A 20,580-nucleotide genomic window follows, 5' to 3' on the forward strand; every position below is an offset into this window, starting at 1 on the left:
GGAGTGCTACAGTCCATGGGGTTGCAAAGAGTAGGACACAACTGAGTGACTAACACTTTCACTTTCAGGGCCTACCAGGTGTGGGATATCTCTTAAAAATGCTGGTCTTTGGGATGAAAACTTGAAGAGCTGCCGCTTGGGAATAAGGGTCAGTTGCAGGTCAATCAGCTCTGATACAGAGTGAATCATACTTTTGAGTCATGAGGGCCAGAAAAAAATTTCAGCCCCTGGGTTAGTCTAGTACCCCCAGCCATATGGCAGAACCAAATGAAAGTCTCTGAAGGATTTGTTTCTTAGGCTTCAATATTTTTGCATAAGGAGTTGGTTAAATATCACATTCAGCTTATAATTAAAGATGACCAGCATTACAGGGAAACTGGACAATGTGAATGAGAACCAGAGAGAAGCAATAAGAGAAACAATCATCAGAGCTTCATTTATTGTAATTGTTATTAGATAGGGACTATTTTTTATTATTTAATAGAAGTACAGTTGATTTATAATGTTATGTTAGTTTCTGGTGTATTGCAAAGTGTTTCAGTTATTCATATACATATTCCTTTTCAGATTTTTCCATTATAGTTTATTATAAGATACTGAATATAGCTCTCTGTGCTATTTACAGTAGGACCTTGTTGTTTATCTGTTTTATGTACAGTAGTTTGTATGGACAGAGACTTTTAATGACAATGTTTATGATTTTCTTGGAGGATGAGAGACAGGGTTGAATATTTATTAGAGAACTTGGAACTATGAAAATTAAAATATCTGGAAAAGAACTAAATAGAAATTCTCAAATGGAAATGTATAATCCTGAGTTGAAAACTAAATAAATGGGTTTAGATCCTGAAGAAGACTGAACTTATGATCTTGGAAATATATCAGAATACAATGAAATACAATGAAAAATACAATGAAAAAGGGAAAGAAATTTTTTAAAAACTAAAAAGGTAACAGCAGTTTTATGTTAACTGAACACCAGGAGAGAAGAGAGAGGATATGGGGCGAAAGGAGTATTTGAGAAGACAATTGCTGAGAATTTTTAAAAATTGATGAAAGATATCAATTCAGAGATTTAAGAAGCCCAGTTCAGTTCGGTTCAGTCACTGAGTCGTGCTTGACTCTTTGTGACCCCATGGACTGCAGCATCCCAGGCTTCCCTGTCCATTACCAGCTCTCGGAGCTTACTCAAACTCATGTCCATAGAGGCAGTGATGCCATCCAACCATCTCATCTGCTGTTGTCCCCTTCTCCGGCCTTCAGTGTTTCCCAGCCTCAGGGTCTTTTTCAATGAGTCAGTTCTTCACATTAGGTGGCCAAAGTCTTCGTGTTGTCAGCTTCAGCATCAGTCCTTCCAATGAATATACAGGACTGATTTCTTTAGGATGGACTAGTTGGATCTCCTTGCAGTCCAAGGGACTCTAAAGAGTCTTCTCCAACACCACAGTTCAAAAGCACCAATTGTTCAGTCCTCAGTTTTTTTAATAGTCCAACTCTCACATCCATACATGATGACTGGAAAAACCATAGCTTTGACTAGAAAGACCATTGTTAGCAAAGTGATGTCTCTGCTTTTTAACATGCTGTCTAGGTTGGTCATAGCTTTTCTTCCAAGGAGCAAGCATCTTTTAATTTCAAGGCTGCAGTCACCATCTGCAGTGATTTTGGAGCCCCCCAAAATAAAGTCTGTCACTGTTTCCATTTTTTCCTCATCTACTTGCCATGAAGTGATGGGACCAGATGTCATGATCTTAGTTTTCTGAATGTTGAATTTTAAGCCAACTTTTTCACTCTCCTCTTTCACTTTCAACAAGAGGCTCTTTAGTTTTTCTTCACTTTCTGCCATAAGGGTAGTGTCATCTGGATACCTGAGGTTATTGATATTTCTCCCGGCAATCTTGATTCCAGCTTGTGCTTCATCCAGCCTGGCATTTTGCATGATGTACTCTGCATATAATTTAAATAAGCAGGGTGACAGTATGCAGCCTTGATGTACTCATTTCCTGATTTGGAACCAGTCTGTTGTTCCACGTCCAGTTCTAAGTGTTGCTTCTTGACCTGCGTACAGATTTCTCAGGAGGCAGGTCAGGTGGTCTGGTATTCACATCTCTTGAAGAATTTTCCATAGTTTGTTGTGATCTACATAGTAAAGGCTTTGGTATAGTCAATAAAGCAGAAGTAGATGTTTTTCTGGAACTCTCTTTGTTTTTTCGAGGATCCAGCGGATGTTGGCAATTTGATCTCTGTTTCTTCTGCCTTTTCTAAAACCATCTTGAACATCTGGAAGTTCATGGTTCATGTGCTGTTGAAGCCTGGCTTGGAGAATTTTGAGCATTACTTTACTAGCGTGTGAGATGAGTGCAATTGTGCGGTAGTTTGAGCATTCTTTGGCATTGCCTTTCTTTGGGATTGGAATGAAAACTGACCTTTTCCAGTCCTGTGGCCACTGCTGAGTTTTCCCAATTTGCTGGCATATTGAATGCAGCACTTTCACATCATCATCTTTCAGGATTGAAATAGCTCAACTGGAATTTCATCATCTCCACTAACTTTGTTCGTAGTGATGCTTTCCAAGGCCCACTTGACTTCACATTCCAGGATGTCTGGCTCTAGGTGAGTGATCACACCATCGTGGTTATCTGAGTCACGAAGATCTTTTTTTGTATGGTTCTTCTATGTATTCTTGCCACCTCTTAATATCTTCTGCTTCTGTTAGGTCCATACCATTTCTGTCCTATATTGAGCCCATCTTTGCATGACATGTTCCCTTGGTATCTCTGATTTTCTTGAAGAGATCTCTAGTCTTTCCCATTCTATTGTTTTCCTTTTTCTTTGCATTGATCACTCAGGAAGGCTTCTTATCTCTCCTTGCTCTTCTTTGGAACTCTGCATTCAAATGGGTTTATCTTTCTTTTGCTCCTTTGCCTTTTTCATCTTTTCTTTTCTCAGCTATTTGTAAGGCGTCCTCAGACAACCATTTTGCCTTTTGCATTTCTTTTTCTTAAGGATGGTCTTGATCACTGCCTACTGTACAGTGTCACAAACCTCCGTCCATAGTTCATCAGGCACTCTATCTATCAGATCTAATCCCTTGAAACTATTTGTCACTTCCACTGTATAATCATAAGGAATTTGATTTAGGTCATACCTGAATGGTCTAGTGGTTTTCCCTACTTTCTTCAATTTAAGTCTGAATTTGGCAATAAGGAGTTCATGATCTGAGTCAGAGTCAGCTCCCGGTCTTGTTTTTGCTGACTGTATAGAGCTTCTCCATCTTTGTCTGCAAAGAATATTATCAATCTGATTTCGGTGTTGACCATCTGGTGATGTTCGTGTGGAGAGTCTTCTCTTGTGTTGTTGGAAGAGGGTGTTTGCTATGACCAGTGCGTTCTCTTGGAAAAACCCAGAATAAAAAAAAAGAATTGCACATTGGAATGAGATGGCTGAAAAAAAACTTAAGTGCTGCCAGAAAATTCGTATTATTTTAGAAAGAACAGTAGAAATTCCTATAGCTGACTTCTCAACAAGAAAGAAAACCATAAGACCACATAGAATACTGAAGAAAATAACAGCTAATCAAGAATTATATACCCTTTACAGTACCCTTTGAAGTTGAATAAACATTTGCAAACAAAACCTAAGAGAATTCACTTATCAGACCACCACTAAAAGAAATACTGAAGGATGTATTTCAGATAGAATAAAAGTGATTCTGAAGTAGAAAGGAATGAAGAGTAACAAAAGTGGTAAGAAATCCTAAATGAATATTGACTGTAAGATTCAAATAAAAACTCATGAGACTAGATAACAGCATGTAAGTCTGGATGGAGGGAATGAAGTTAGTGTTCTAAGGTCATTGACTTGCTCTCAAGGGTAATGTGCCATTTACCATGAGAATTTGATAAATCAAGGATGCATATTGTAAACTTTAGAGCTGTGCTATCTAATAGAAAGCCAGTGCAAGCCTCTCTTAAAACTAAATTTTCTATTAGCCTCATAAAATAGAAGTAGGTTAAATTAATTTTAATACTACATCTTATTTAACCCAAAATATCCAAAACATTATTTTAATGTGATGACCAATATAAAACATTATCGAGATATTTTACATTCTTGTTTTTCATACTAAAGTCTTAAACATCCCACTTATGGCACATCTCAGTTCAGACCAGCCACACTTCCAATACTCAATAACCACATATAGCTACCATATCAGACAGTGCATGTCTAGGATAACTACTATAAAAATAGTAAAAATAAATATATACCTTCTATCTACAGACAGAAAACCAAAATGGAAATATGAAAATAATCAATTTAGAAAATGGTAGGAAGATGAGAAAAAGAAATGTGGAACTGGCAAGACAAATATTGAAAGCACAATGAAAAGCACAATGCTGGAAGGTAGAGTTAAACTCCAATAATATCCTTAGTGGCTCAGCTGGTAAAGAATCCACCTGCCATGTGGGTAGACCTGGGCTCCATCTCTGGGTTGGGATGATGCCCTGGAGAAGGGAACCGCTATCCACTCCAGTATTCTGGCCTGGCGAATTCCATGGATTGTATAGTTTGTGGGGTCGCAAAAAGTCGGACACGACTGATCAACTTTCACTTCAATATAATTAAGTATAATATATGAGACTGGATTAAATGCTCTAACAGTTAAATGATAAATACTGTCTTACTGTATGAAAAAACACCCAGCTGCATACAATTGGAAACACATTTGAAATACAGCATATAAAAATTGAAAGTGAAAGGAGTGAACAATATATTCCATGTAAATACCAGTCAAAAATTGGTATAGTTGTGTTAACATCATGTGGTTAACACAACTGTAGTCACTAAGTCGTGTCCGACTCTTGCACCCCATGGACTATAGCCTCCCAGGCTCTTCTGTCCATGGAATTCTCCAGGCAAGAATACAAGGGTTGGTTGCCATTTCCTTCTCCAATATTAACATCATCAGATCAGATCAGATCAGATCAGTCACTCAGTCGTGTACGACTCTTTGCGACCCCATGAATCACAGCACGCCAGGCCTCCCTGTCCATCACCAACTCCTGGAGTTCACTGAGACGTCCATTGAGTCAGTGATGCCATCCAGCCATCTCATCGTCTGTCGTTCCCTTCTCCTCTTGCCCCCAATCCCTCCCAGCATCAGAGTCTTTTCCAATGAGTCAACTCTTTGCATGAGGTGGCCAAAGTACTGGAGTTTCAGCTTTAGCATCATTCCTTCCAAAGAAATCCCAGGGCTGATCTCCTTCAGAATGGACTGGTTGGATCTCCTTGCAGTCCAGGGGACTCTCAAGAGTCTTCTCCAACACCACAGTTCAAAAGCATCAATTCCTCAGCGCTCAGCCTTCTTCACAGTCCAACTCTCACATCCATACATGACCACTGGAAAAACCATAGCCTTGACTAGATGAACCTTTGTTGGCAAAGTAATGTCTCTGCTTTTGAATATGCTATCTAGGTTGGTCATAACTTTCCTTCCAAGGAGTAAGCGTCTTTGAATTTCATGGCTGCAGTCATCATCTGCAGTGATTTTGGAGCCCAGAAAAATAAAGTCTGACACTGTTTCCACTGTTTCCCCATCTATTTTCCCTGAAGTGATGGGATCGGATGCCATGATCTTCGTTTTCTGAATGTTGAGCTTTAAGCCAACTTTTTCACTCTCCACTTTCACTTTCATCAAGAGGCTTTTGAGTTTCTCTTCACTTTCTGCCATAAGGGTGGTGTCATCTGCATATCTGAGGTTATTGATATATCTCCCGGCAATCTTGATTCCAGCTTGTGTTTCTTCCAGCCCAGCGTTTCTCATGATGTACTCTGCATATAAGTTAAATAAACAGGGTGACAATATACAGCCTTGATGTACTCCTTTTCCTATTTGGAACCGGTCTGTTGTTCCATGTCCAGTTCTAACTGTTGCTTCCTGACCTGCATAAAAATTTCTCAAGAGGCAGATCAGGTGGTCTGGTATTCCCATCTCTTTCAGAATTTTCCACAGTTTATTGTGATCCACACAGTCAAAGGCTTTGGCATAGTCAATAAAGCAGAAATAGATGCTTTTCTGGAACTCTCTTGCTTTTTCCATGATCCAGCGGATGTTGGCAATTTGACCCCTCGTTCCTCTGCCTTTTCTAAAACCAGCTTGAACATCAGGAAGTTCACAGTTCACCTATTGCTGAAGCCTGGCTTGGAGAATTTTGAGCATTACTTTACTAGCGTGTGAGATGAGTGCAATTGTGTGGTAATTTGAGAGCAGAAAATACCTGAGATAAAGAGAGGTGCTTCAAGAGGAAAAAACCATTCATTTTACTGGGAAAGTATTTAAGGATTTGATTTGTAATTAATAACATAGGCTGAAAATATACCAAGCAAATACTGCTAGAAATATAAGAAGTATAGAAATTCCTGTTATAGTGGGAGATTTTAGCTTTCTTTTTTTAACAATAAGCTGACAAGAAAACCAGTAAGGATACAAAAAGTATGAACAACACAAACTGGACCTAGTATGTTTATTTGAAATGTTGCACCCCAGATCCTCAGGTTACATGCTGTTTTCAAACATACAGAAAACATTTACAAAAATTGACTGAACTTGACCATAATGCAACTTTCAACATGTTTCAGATTGAAATTATATTGAGTCTGTTTTCTGATCAAATTGCAATTAAACTAGAGATTAGTAATCAAAAGATAAAGATATTAGGAAAAGGTGAAAAACCAAGCATCTAAGAATTCATTTCAAGAAATTAGGAAAAGAATAATTTACTTAATTTCCCAACTTAAGTCTGTTTTACCCAAATAACAGAAGAAAAGAAATAATAAAGGCAACAATTATTTAGAACAGGTGTTAAGTTGCAACATGCCAAAACTGTGTTCTTTAAAAAGATGCGTAAAAGTAATGAACCTCAGACTGATCAAATAAGAAACACAAATAACAGATGTGAATGAAAAGTGGGGCATCTGCATAAATTTTAATGTCATTTATAAATTGTAGAAGGATATTTATAAACAAAATATATGACAATAGACGACAATTTAGATGACATGGACAGAATCCTAGAAAAACATTGTCAAAATGTACGCAAAAAGGAATTAGGAAACATCAGTACTCTTGTCATTATTAATCCATAATAAAAATGTTCACTCTAAGGAAATTCAAGGGCTAAATGGTTTTATAAACATATTCTTATAAACATGTAAGAAAAATAACATGAAAACTTTTACAGTTACATAACCCAATTCTGGAAATATTTGAGTGTGCAACACTTGCCTAAGGTAATGCCTATTGCATTTTAGTGATATTTTTAGGGTTTGTTGCTATCAGTCAGAGCTTTTTCTGAAGCCTTCATTCACGAATGCTTATTGACTGTATTTTGAATGTTATATGTGTATTGGAAGCATTTCATATACATAAATGAATAAAATATGTATCTAGTTGTACTGAGGTTAATGTCTAATGAAGGAGACAGATGTTTCTACATAAAAAGTACAGTTTAGTGTGAAAAGTTCTTCAATAAAGAGATAGGTATAGAAGGCTGTGGGAGCAGTGCAGAGGAACATCTGATTATCTAGAGAAGGCTTCAGTGGATAGATGATGTTTGAGCTAAGCCCTAGAAGGTGAGTATTAACTTGCTAGGCCAATGGGAAGGAATATGTAGGAAGAATTAACAAAATGTGTGTAAAATATCAAGAATCTCAGCTACTGGAGAATTTATTGCATGCAATTCAGATGAAATATGGGGTAAGAAAGAAACTAGGAGAAGAAAGGAAGGTAAGGACTTATCTCAAGAACCTTTTATGCCACGTTAAAGATAAAATGTAGACCACGGTCAAGCCTTTTAAGTGAAACTACAACATGGTGAAGTTTTTGTTTTAAAATTATTATTCCAGTTTAGAGAGGAGATTGAAATGGGAATTAAGAATGAAAGTCCAAAGTAAAGGCTTTGGTTTTGGCTTAGTGTTGAGCTGTTTCTGGCATCAGTTTGTCAACTAGTTTACTTTTTGTGACTACTTTTTGGTTTTGATAGAGATTTTCATAGAATGTGAATGCAACACATGAAATTAGTTCAATATTTAGAAAAGGTAGAAGACGATCTTATTCTAACCAATCAAATTGGAAATTGATACTTGTATATGTAGATTTCTTTTTCTCTGGAGCTGATCAGAAACAAATGTTTACAATAACAAGGTACTGATTTTAGCAAAACAGAAAATGTATCTTCTATAGACCCACCTTGATTTAGCATATTGAGACAGAGGAAATTGTTTACCTTTGCAATATATTTTTTTTTTTTAAATTGAAGTATAATTGATGTACAACATTTTATTACTTTCAGGTCTATAACCTAATGTTTTCATGTTTGTATATAGTGAAATGATTACCACAAGAAGTCTGATTAATATGCATCACCATACATAGTTCAGAATTTTTTTTTCTTGTGATGATAGCTTTTAAGATCTACATTTAACAATTTTCAAATGTAGTATAATAGTAACCATGCCATATATTACATCCCCAGGACTTAATTTTTTAACTGAGTTTGTACCTTTTAATTCTCTTCACCCATTTCACCTACTCTCCTATTCTTCACCTTTGGCAATCACCAGTTTGTTCTCGCTCTCTCTCTCTCTGTGTATGTGTGTGTGTATGTCTATATATATATATATGTATGTATGTATTTTAAAAAATTCCACATATAGGTGAGACTGTATGGTATTTGTCTCTATCTGACTTATTTCACTTAGCATAATGCCCTCACGGTCCATCTGTGTTGTTGCAGATGGCAAGATTTCATTCTTTTTTTAATGGCCAAATAACATTCCATTGAATGTGTAATACATACAGACACACACACATTTTATCCATTTGTCTGTCGATGGGCACCTAGTTTGTTTCCCTATCATGGGTATCGTAAATAATGCTTCAGTGAAAATAGGGGTGAATATATTTTTTCCAGTTAGTGTTTTCATTTTCTTTTATTTTTTAAAACTTGAGGACAGGATTGAATCTTACTGAGATGAGCAAGGATGAGTGTGTAGTGGGTATTTAAACTGTATGCTGAATGAACAAAGGTTGATAAAGAGAGAAATTAGAGAAATTAGCAGCAAAGGAATCTGACATCTATTTGAAGGATAAGTCCCAAAGGCAAAATGGATATTTTTCATGGGAGGTGGGGGAAAGACAAGTAGGATATGCTGTGTTTAGAAACCATTGCGTCCTTTGACCTTGACTTTACCACATAAGGTGGATCATTTTGTAGTCACATTATTTTTGCTTAAAATTCGTCAGTGAACTTTCTGAAGGAGCTGAAACCATTTTAAAATAATTTTCCCAGTGTTTTTATACTAATTTGATTTGTTTTTGTTTCTGTTTTAGGAAACACTCCTTTACATCTTGCTGTGATGTTAGGAAATAAAGGTTAGTAAGTATTTCCTTTTTTTTGTTGTTGTATAGTCATGTCTATTGGGTCACACAGAGTTGGACACAACTGAAGCGACTTAGCAGCAGCAGCAGCAGCAGTCATGTATAATCAGTTTTATTACTGCAGATGGTGACAGCAGCCATGAAATTAAAAGACACTTACTCTTTGGAAGGAAAGTTAAGACCAACCTAGACAGCATATTCAAAAGCAGAGACATTGCCAACAAAGGTCCGTCTAGTCAAAGCTATGGTTTTTCCAATAGTCATGTATGGATGTGAGAGTTGGATTGTGAAGAAAGCTGAGTGCCAAAGAATTGATGCGTTTGAACTGTGGTGTTGGAGAAGATTCTTGAGAGTCCCTTGGACTGCAAGGAGATCCAACCAGTCCATCCTAAAGGAGATCGGTCCTGGGTGTTCATTGGAAGGACTGATCCTGAAGCTGAAACTCCAGTACTTTGGCCACCTGATGTGAAGAGCTGACTCATTTGAAAAGACCCTGATGCTGGGAAAGATTGAGGGCAGGAGGAGAAGGGGATGACAGGATGAGGTGGTTGGATGGCATCACTGACTCAATGGACATGAGTTTGCATCAACTCCAGGAGTTGGTGATGGACAGGGGGGCCTGGAGTGTTGCAGTCCATGGGGTCGCAGAGAGTCAGACACAACTGAGTGACTGAACTTAACTGAATCAGTTTTAAACTGACTTCACTCATGTATAGTCAGTTTTAAAATTTTAAGATGAGTTTTATGTTTTGAATTTTAAAACATTCACCTGATTATTTGATTTGCTAATTGAGTCTAGGATTCAGTATATTAAAAAACACAACTACTTTCTCATTTTTCATAGCACTTTTTTCAAAGAGTTAGTGAAAATCTTATACTAACCTTTATGCCTTTCGAAACTTTTTCCCTTGTTTGGTTATTTTTCAAGTAAGTATAATATCAGGAGACTCTTGTTTCCAAATATTAAGTTTATTAATATTATAATATTTTTAATATTCATAGAGTTTTATAAGATTCTTTAATATGGACTATTTTTTATAAACTCATAAGTCTAGAATTATTTTGATAGATAATAAAAAGTTAGTACTTGTTTATTCTTCAGAACAGAAAAACAGGTCATAGATGATTTAAAAGATCTCCCTTTAAAAAAAAAAATTTTTTTTATTTATTTGGCTGTACTGTGTCTTAGTTGCAGCATGTGAGATCTTAGTTCCCTGACCAGGATGGAATTTGTGCCCTCTGCAGGGGGAGCATGGAGTCTTAGCCACTGGACCACCAAGGAATTCCCAAAAGATCTACTTTTTAAGCCTATTCCCAGATGCCATAATTATCTGGATTCTCAGTTATCTTGAAAAGTGAGGATTCTAGGTAGCTGATTGGCACCTTTCTGAGTGCTAGATTTTAAAATCTTGGATGTGTTTGATAAAAATCTTTGGGAAGCATGTACTGTTGAATTTTTAAACAAGATAACTTTTTAACACTTTTCTGATGTTCTAACCATATCATGAACACCTGTTATTGTTATATACTATAAAATAGCTGTTGCTGTAAACGTTTGGTCTGAAAGATATTACTAGAACTTGCTTTGTTGAAAAACAAAATGCTTTTGCTAGTTTAAGTTTATGTGCTTATGTGAAACATGATTTGTCAGATATTTAATTTAGATTTTAATACTACATAAATTGGCCACCTGATGCGAAGAGCTGACTCATTGAAAAAGACCCTGATGCAAAAGGAAAAGAGGGCAGCAGAGGATAAGATGGTTAGATAGCATCACCGCCTCAGTGGACATGAATCTGAGCAAACTCCAGAAGATAGTGAAGGACAGGGAAGCCTGGCATGCTGCAGTCCTTGAGGTTACAAAGAGTCAGACATAACTTAGCAACTGAACAGCAACAACAAAACTGGGGACTCAAATTTTAGTTAGTTATGCTGTTTTTTCCCTCCTTACAGAGACACACTCAAGTAACTTTTAAGTAAAGAGAGATTCATTAAGAGGCTATATATTAAATTCAAGCTATGGGGACTATCTATGTCTCAGGATGAGTAGTAAAAAAGACAGTTTGGGAGATCAGCTATCATTTCCCCCTTCCTCCCCGTCTCTCCCCTTACTTCCTTCCTCTCTTTCTCTTCCCTTCCTTTCCTCCCTCCCCTCTGCCTACCCCCAACCTTCCACCTTCCTTCCCTTCATATATGTATGTATATCCATCTATATCAATCATCTTGTCTGTTTCTTATGGTGTATCTACTGTTCTTTATATATATATATATATATATTATCTTTTCTTGATTGATTTTTCTCTGTTTATTGAACATGACCCAAAATAAGTGTTCTAAGTTCTTGAATCTTAATGGCTTTCTGATTTCAGTGTTCTCCACCTAATAGTTCAATTTCTTAGGTTCCTGAATTTCTGAACAGAAAGTTTGATTGGGCTAGTTCACCTTCAGCCAAGTCACAGTGATGAGTGACTAGCAATCTCATGAATTGTTTTTGGGATATGTAGTTACTCATATAAAATTAGCTTTAGTGAGACTGACTCGGAGAGAGTTGGGGTAGAAGAGGGTATCAAGAATACAGAGGAAGAATATTTAGTAGGACTATTGGTAGGGCAGACCATGATAGTCATCTCTACACCTTGACGAAAAGAAAGATACAGTTAGCTAAATTTGACCAATGAAAAAAGCTTATGCCTTCTTTTGAAGAACATTGGATCAGAACTTTAGAAAATAACTGAAATGTGTTCATTTACAATGTGCTAGATGCTTTTTCAGGGCATTATACATGTTTACTCATTTAACATAGCAACCATGTGAGGAAGATACTATCATTGTCCCCATTTTACAGATGAAAAAAGTTAGCTCTGAGATGTTAAGCAACTTTCCCAGGGAGAAGTAGCAGAGTTTTTACTTGAACTTGGAGTATCTTACATCACAGCCTGGATTCCTGATCATTATGGTGACTGGCATTGCTCTCTTTTCACTGTGAATCATTTGAAAAGAAAATGGTTTAAATCAAAGTTAGCTAACATGCAGCCTGCTTCCCTCCTGTCTTTGTGATAGTCATAGTTAATTTGATGCCAAGTCTGATTGCTATTCTAAATTTAACACTTTAATAGTAAATATATATTTATCAGAATTTGAATGTGAAATTAAACATATTTACTGTCCTAGGTCCTACTTTTTGGTGGAGGAGGTTTTGCTGTGTTTCATCATAGGATTGTGTCGGCCTATCCAAAATTGTTTCACAGAACATTTGTTTCATGGGAAATAATTTTTAGAGGAAAATAGTGATTTGGAAAATAGTGGCTTAATACATATTAAGCAGGTTTTTTTCTTTTTTTATTGTGGACCTTCTTAGCACTTTTGAGGTGCTAATATTCATTGTGACATTCTGAATTGGAGCCTTCTATTATAGAGTCATTGTTCCCTGTAGTTATTTGGTATTTTCTCTTTCTTACAAGTATCTTGAGAAACTATAGTTCTGTGGAACATATTTTGGGAAACACTTGGTTAGATTATTCATGATCTGCAAATAATATCAGTTTTTGCTCTTCCTAAGTCCTTTTCACGTAGAGTAGGTAAAGCCATTAATATACCTATCAATATATAATTTTCCATTTATATTTTTTCAGTTGTATATTCTTTTTCTACTTTTTCCTAGTTGACCTTTTAATATTTTTGGTATTTGGTTGCATAGGCATGAGACTGAAATAGGTAGTGGAAGATAAAACATCTGCCTTATGTTTACTTCTGTACAGCAATTTTACATCCTACCACTATTCAGTCTGTGCTACTCTGTTCTCTTTTATCTTCTCCTTTAGAGGTGTGCTGTGTCTTTAGTGACTTCATTGTTGAAGGGCACTTTTCATTTGTATACGTATTTGTAAACACAGTAAAAATTCCCAGGGCATTCAAACATTTGTTGATTGAATTACCCTATAACTTACACACTTGTATTTACTTCTTTCACTCATCTTAACCTTCTGAATAACCTGTTTTTCACTAGTGAAGTCTTAATTTTTTCTGAATTTCTGGTGGGTATATAGGCCGTGTTGGCTAGGAAGAGTTTCACTTACGGATTTGAGTTGAAATAGAGAAGAACCTTATACTTAAAGGAGATTTCAGTGTACATATATTTTTATATACTACTAGCAGACTTTCTTGGAGAAGGCGAAGTACCTTCGCCCCACTCCAATACTCTTGCCTGGAAAATCCCATGGACGGAGGAGCCTGGTAGACTGCAGTCCATGGGGTCGCTAAGAGTCGGACACGACTGAGCGACTTCACTTTCACTTTTCACTTTCATGCATTGGAGAAGAAAATGGCAACCCACTCCAGTGTTCTTGCCTGGAGAATCCCAGGGACGGGGGAGCCTGGTGGGCTGCCATCTATGGGGTTGCACAGAGTTGGACACGACTGAAGCGACTTAGCAGCAGTAGCAGTTAGCAGCAGACTTTCTTAAACACCTTTGTGAAATTTCGGTATTTGTTTTGCTTACTTAATATAATGTCCTTTACTTAATTATATTTTAATATAATATGTGAGCTCTCTGATTATCTTTCTTTTCACTGCTTATATCTAGGACCTAGAACTTAGAAATGGCATGTAATAGGCACTTGATAAATACATGCCAAAAGACAGATTGGATGACTGAATCATTTCATTTAGGGAATTTAAATTGGATAGCTATCTTAAATTTCCCATGAGCCTTGTTTCAGATGTTTTCCTGCCTGTTAATATGCTTATTATTTTTAATTTAAGAAAAATGTCCTCAACCTATACAAAGGTCTATATCTTAGACTTTTTTTTCGTATTGTAGAAAACTTTTATTCATGTTGTCATATATTATGTTAGTTCTTATTGTAAGACTTGGTTCAGATTACCACATATCCTCAATGTTAAATGTTGGAAATGCCCTAGCCACTGAGTTGGAAACAGCAAGTATTATATAGATAAAACAGTTGAAACCACGAAATCCATTGATGAAGTACTATGTAAATTAATTTTCCCATGAATAACTAAAAATGTTGAGAGTGATGATTTAAAACCACCACCCGTGAACTTACCAGCTAAGATCCAAGAGGCTGAGATCCCTCAGTGCATCCTAAAATACACAGTGTTGAGAATTCCCTGGTGGTCCAGTGGTTAGAATGTCATGCTTCCATTGCAGGGGGTGCAGGTTTGATCCTGTTGGGGTACTAAGATCCTGCATGCCGTGTGACCAGCCCCCCAAAAATTCAGTGTTTTGGGAACTTTTGTCCTGATCATAGATTTTTAAATGTAATTATCCTGTCTCTTGTGGTAGTCTTCAGTGTTTCTCTTAAGTTTCAGCAGGCAGCTGTGCCTGGGCTGGATGGTGAACCAAGTATACCTTTTTTTAAAGTTACCTTTTTTGATTATTTTATTACCTTTTTATTACTTTTTTTGATTACTAGAAAAACTGTCCAGATTTTTTCTTATAATCATAAACAAGTTTTTGTCCCCTTTGGGTATTTTCTGAATTAAACAAGCTGTAAAATTTGAAAAATAAGGGCTTATGGAAACGTCAGTGATTCTTTTTGCAAGTACTTTTTTTCCCCTTTGAAATAAATAATGAACTTTCCATCTGACCTTGCAGATAGTCCTCTTCTGGCTCTTATTAGTTAGTAGAAGTTTTTATGTAAATTACTTTTGAGTTTCTTGAGTAATTTTTTATAATATGGAAACATTCTTAAAATATCCTTGGGAACAATTATTAGGGAACATAATATTTTGTTTGCAGAGAGATCCAATATATTTTTAGGTACTAGAATAGATAATTCTTGAATCTAAGGATTTGAAATAACATGGTTAGATACATAGGAATTAAAAAAATTACTTAATTCTCTATAGTACAGTGCTTATTTCATAGATCTGTTTATAGTAACTTGATACCTTGAATTTTTATGTGATTTTTTAATTTAGAGATTCTGAAAATTGCATCATGTTTAATATTATTACCGTTCTATGTTTCAGAATGTGCCCATTTACTTTTGGCTCACAATGCTCCAGTAAAGGTGAAAAATGCTCAGGGATGGAGCCCGCTGGCGGAAGCCATCAGTTATGGAGATAGACAGATGAGTAAGCAATATAAATTACTGTTGTTGTTATGTATTCTAAAAATATGAAATGATGCATTTGACATATTTTTCATTTGGTGTAACTTTCCATACTATGAAGAATTTGCAGCTACTTATAAACTTATGCATGAATTATTCTTGACTATATATATTACCATGTATATATAAATGTACCATCCCTCAGGGTCATCCCAGTGCACCAGCCCTGACCCCGCCTCATGCATCAAACCTGGACTGGTGATCTATTTCACGTATGATAATATACATGTATTCAATGCTGTTCTCTCAAATCATCCCACCCTCGCCTTCTCCCACAGAGTCCAAAAGTCTGTTCTTTATATCTGTGTCTCTCTTGCTGTCTTGCAATGTCTTTTCCTCATAGTGTATCATATAAGCTTTGTGAAAAATCAAGTCATCAATATGTTTCTTATTCAGCCTTTCATTTCTGGCTCCTAGAACAGTGCTTGGCACATGTATTTGTTCAGTGAATTAATGAAGATAATTAAAACTACAAGGAAGATTTGAGATTAATCAATAATTTAAAAATTTCTGAAAAGTATTATATTAGATTTTTATTTATTATCACTCTCCTGAGATACTCAAAACTTTAAAATATTTTTTTTAAAGAAAGTAACGACATTTTTTGTAGAAAGTTAGAAAACTATTGAGGAAAAAAGCTGGTGACTTTTTGGTCACTTGGTGACTCAGTTGGTAAAGAATCCACCTGCAATGCAAGAAACCTGGGTTTGACCCCTGGGTCAGGAAGTTCTCCTGGAGAAGGAAATGGCAACCCACTCCAGCATTCTTGCCTGGAAGATCCCATGGTCAGTCCATGGGGTTGCAAAGAATTGGACATTACTCAATGACTAAACCATCACCAGTGACATTTGTTGTAGCTAACTTTATTTTATTTCTCAATCACTGTTAATAAGATTCTTAGATCAGATCAGTCGCTCAGTCATGTCCGACTTTGTGACCCCATGAATTGCAGCATGCCAGGCCTCCCTGTCCATCACCAACTCCTGGAGTTCACTGAGACTCATGTCCATCGAGTCAGTGATGCCATCCAGCCATCTCATCCTCTGTCGTCCCCTTCTCCTCCTGCCCCCAATCCCTCCCAGCGTCAGAGTCTTTTCCAATGAGTCAACTCTTTGCATGAGGTGGCCAAAGTACTGGAGTTTCAGCTTTAGCATCATTCCTTCCAAAGAAATCCCAGGGCTGATCTCCTTCAGAATGGACTGGTTGGATCTCCTTGCAGTCCAAGGGACTCTCAAGAGTCTTCTCCAACACCACAGTTCAAAAGCATCAATTCTTCGGCGCTCAGCCTTCTTCACAGTCCAACTTTCACATCCATACATGACCACAGGAAAAACCATAGCCTTGACTAGATGAACCTTTGTTGGCAAAGTAATGTCTCTGCTTTTGAATATGCTATCTAGGTTGGTCATAACTTTCCTGCCAAGGAGTAAGCGTCTTTGAATTTCATGGCTGCAGTCACCATCTGCAGTGATTTTGGAGCCCAGAAAAATAAAGTCTGACACTATTTCCACTGTTTCCCCATCTATTTCCCATGAAGTGGTGGGACCGGATGCCATGATCTTCGTTTTCTGAATGTTGAGCTTTAAGCCAACTTTTTCACTCTCCACTTTCACTTTCATCAAGAGGCTTTTGAGTTTCTCTTCACTTTCTGCCATAAGGGTGGTGTCATCTGCATATCTGAGGTTATTGATATTTCTCCCGGCAATCTTGATTCCAGCTTGTGTTTCTTCCAGCCCAGCGTTTCTCATGATGTACTCTGCATATAAGTTAAATAAACAGGGTGACAATATACAGCCTTGATGTACTCTTTTTCCTATTTGGAACCAGTCTGTTGTTCCATGTCCAGTTCTAACTGTTGCTTCCTGACCTGCATAAAAATTTCTCAAGAGGCAGATCAGGTGGTCTGGTATTCCCATCTCTTTCAGAATTTTCCGCAGTTTATTGTGATCCACACAGTCAAAGGCTTTGGCATAGTCAATAAAGCAGAAATAGTTGTTTTTCTGGAACTCTCTTGCTTTTTTCATGATCCAGTCGATGTTGGCAATTTGATCACTGGTTCCTCTGCCTTTTCTAAAACCAGCTTGAACATCAGGAAGTTCACTGTTGACATATTGCTGAAGCCTGGCTTGGAGAATTTTGAGCATTACTTTACTAGCATGTGAGATGAGTGCAATTGTGCAGTAGTTTGAGCACTCTTTGGCATTGCCTTTCTTTGGGATTGGAATGAAAACTGACCTCTTCCAGTCCTGTGGCCGATGCTGAGTTTTCCACATTTGCTGGCATATTGAGTACAGCACTTTCACAGCATCATCTTTCAGGATTTGGAATAGTTCAACTGGAATTCCATGACCTCCACTAGCTTTGTTCGTAGTGATGCTTTCTAAGGCCCACTTGACTTCACGTTCCAGGATGTCTGGCTCTAGGTGAGTGATCACACCATCGTGATTATCTGGGTCGTGAAGATCTTTTTTGTACAGTTCTTCTGTGTATTCTTGCCATCTCTTCTTAATATTTTCTGCTTCTGTTAGGTCCATACCATTTCTGTCCTTTATCGAGCTCATCTTTGCATGAAATTTTCCTTTGGTATCTCTGATTTTCTTGAAGAGATCCCTAGTCTTTCCCATTCTGTTGTTTTCCTCTATTTCTTTGCATTGATCGCTGAAGAAGGCGTTCTTATCTCTTCTTGCTATTCTTTGGAACTCTGCATTCACATGCTTATATCTTTCCTTTTTTCCTTTGCTTTTTGCTTCTCTTCTTTTCACAGCTATTTGTAAGGCCTCCCCAGACAGCCATTTTGCTTTTTTGCATTTCTTTTCTATGGGAATGGTCTTGATCCCTGTCTCTGTACAATGTCATGAACCTCATTCCATAGTTCATCAGGTACTCTATCTGTCAGATCTAGGCCCTTAAATCTATTTCTCACTTCCACTGTATAATCATAAGGGATTTGATTTAGGTCATACCTGAATGGTCTAGTGGTTTTCCCTACTTTCTTCAATTGAAGTCTGAATTTGGCAATAAGGAGTTCATGGTCTGAGCCACAGTCAGCCCCTGGTCTTGTTTTTGCTGACTGTATAGAGCTTCTCCATCTTTGGCTGCAAAGGATATAATCAATCTGATTTCGGTGTTGACCATCTGGTGATGTCCATGTGTAGAGTCTTCTCTTGTGTTGTTGGAAGAGGGTGTTTGTTATGACCAGTGCATTTTCTTGGCAAAACTCTGTCAGTCTTTGCCCTGCTTCATTCCATATTCCAAGGCCAAATTTGCCTGTTACTCCATGTGTTTCTTGACTTCCTACTTTGCATTCCAGTCCCCTATAATGAAAAGGACATCTTTTTTGGGTGTTAGTTCTAAAAGGTCTTGTAGGTGTTCATAGAACCGTTCAGCTTCAACTTCTTCAGCGTTACTGGTTGGGGCATACACTTGGATTACTGTGATATTGAATGGTTTGCCTTGGAAACGAACAGAGATCATTCTGTCGTTTTTGAGATTGCATCTAAGTACTGCATTTTGGACTCTTTTGTTGACCATCATGGCCACTCCATTTCTTCTGAGGGATTTCTGCCTGCAGTAGTAGATAAAATGGTCATCTGAGTTAAATTGACTCCCCCATATATGCTAATAATTTTATCTGATTGTGTTCTGAGTGTGTCTATAAGTTGATGTTATATTTTAATGTGAAATCTCATAGAACAGGAATCTTTTTGCACACATCACTATGTTATATGTAGTTGCTGTCACTACATTTTTAATAATATTTGGTGATTTAAATAATTTTCTATGTATTGAAGATCTTCAGTCAGTTATATTTAGTTGATGGAAACCATATGGTTTCTGCTTTTAATTAAGATGCCTTTTCTTTTTAGGAAATTATTTTTGTTCTTTATGTGAACGGCAGTCTTTTTTAATCTGAAGTAAAGGTAGATTGAATAAACATTTATTAAACTATTTGCATTTATAGTGGAGAAGAATTATAGAAAGAATTCTATACTTAGATAATATAGTTTTGGTATTAAATTATAACAAACATGAAGGTTAGTTGGAGTCATATAAATTTGAATCTTTAAAGAATCCTAATTTATCTAGGTAATTGGTCCTTAGACTATTTGGATTTTATAGACCAGAAAATAATTTTATTTGAGGATTGAATGTAGGTAGCTGAAGTTTTCATTTTAGCATCAGTTTAGTTCACTCACTCAGTCATGTCCAACATTTTGTGACCTCATGAACCACAGCATGCCAGGCCTACCTATCCATCACCAACTCCTGAAGTTTACCCAAACCCATGTCCATTGAGTCAGTGATGCCATCCAACCATCTCATCCTCTGTCATCCCCTTCTCCTCCTGCCCTCAATCTTTCCCAGCGTCAGGGTCTTTTCAAATGAGTCAGCTCTTCGCCATTAGGTGGCCAAAGTATTGGAGTTTCAGCTTCAACATCAGTCCTTCCAATGAACACCCAGGACTGATCTCCTTTAGGATAGACTGGTTGGATCTCCTTGCAGTCCAAGGGCCTCTCAGAGAGTCTTCTCCAACACCATAGTTCAAAAGCATCAATTCTTCAGTCCTCAGCTTTCTTTATAGTCCAACTCTCACATCCATACATGACTACTGGAAAAACCATAGCGTTGACTAGACGGAACTTTGTCAACAAAGTAATGTCTCTGCTTTCTAATATGCTGTCTAGGTTGGTCATAACTTTCCTTCCAAGGAGTAAGTGTCTTTTAATTTCATGGCTGCAATCATCATCTGCAGTTATTTTGGAGCCCCCCAAAATAAAGTCAGCCACTATTCCCACTGTTTCCCCATCTATTTCCCATGAAGTGATGGGACCCGCTGCCATGATCTTCGTTTTCTGAATGTTGAGCTTTAAGCCAACTTTTTCACTCCCTTTCACCATGTATTGATATATACATTCTCCACCCCACTAATACATTTTTTATCTTACTTTATTCAAAGCTAATATTTTCTCTTATTTCAGTAAATGTGAGAGATTGATTGAGTTT

General features: G+C 37.1%; 1 protein-coding gene across 1 annotated transcript in view; it reads left to right on the plus strand.

Moving 5' to 3' along the window:
- The window catches only part of ANKRD13C (ankyrin repeat domain 13C), a 92,368-nt gene that overhangs the window by 23,515 nt on the left and 48,273 nt on the right, over positions 1 to 20,580 (plus strand). Inside the window, exons 2-3 of the mRNA XM_019957274.2 lie at positions 9,392 to 9,433; positions 15,434 to 15,538. Of these exons, the coding sequence (XP_019812833.1) occupies positions 9,392 to 9,433; positions 15,434 to 15,538 (147 nt within the window). The remainder of the gene's footprint in view (positions 1 to 9,391; positions 9,434 to 15,433; positions 15,539 to 20,580) is intronic.

Source organism: Bos indicus, chromosome 3, assembly GCF_029378745.1.
Source record: "Bos indicus isolate NIAB-ARS_2022 breed Sahiwal x Tharparkar chromosome 3, NIAB-ARS_B.indTharparkar_mat_pri_1.0, whole genome shotgun sequence".
Taxonomy (NCBI): domain Eukaryota; kingdom Metazoa; phylum Chordata; class Mammalia; order Artiodactyla; family Bovidae; genus Bos; species Bos indicus.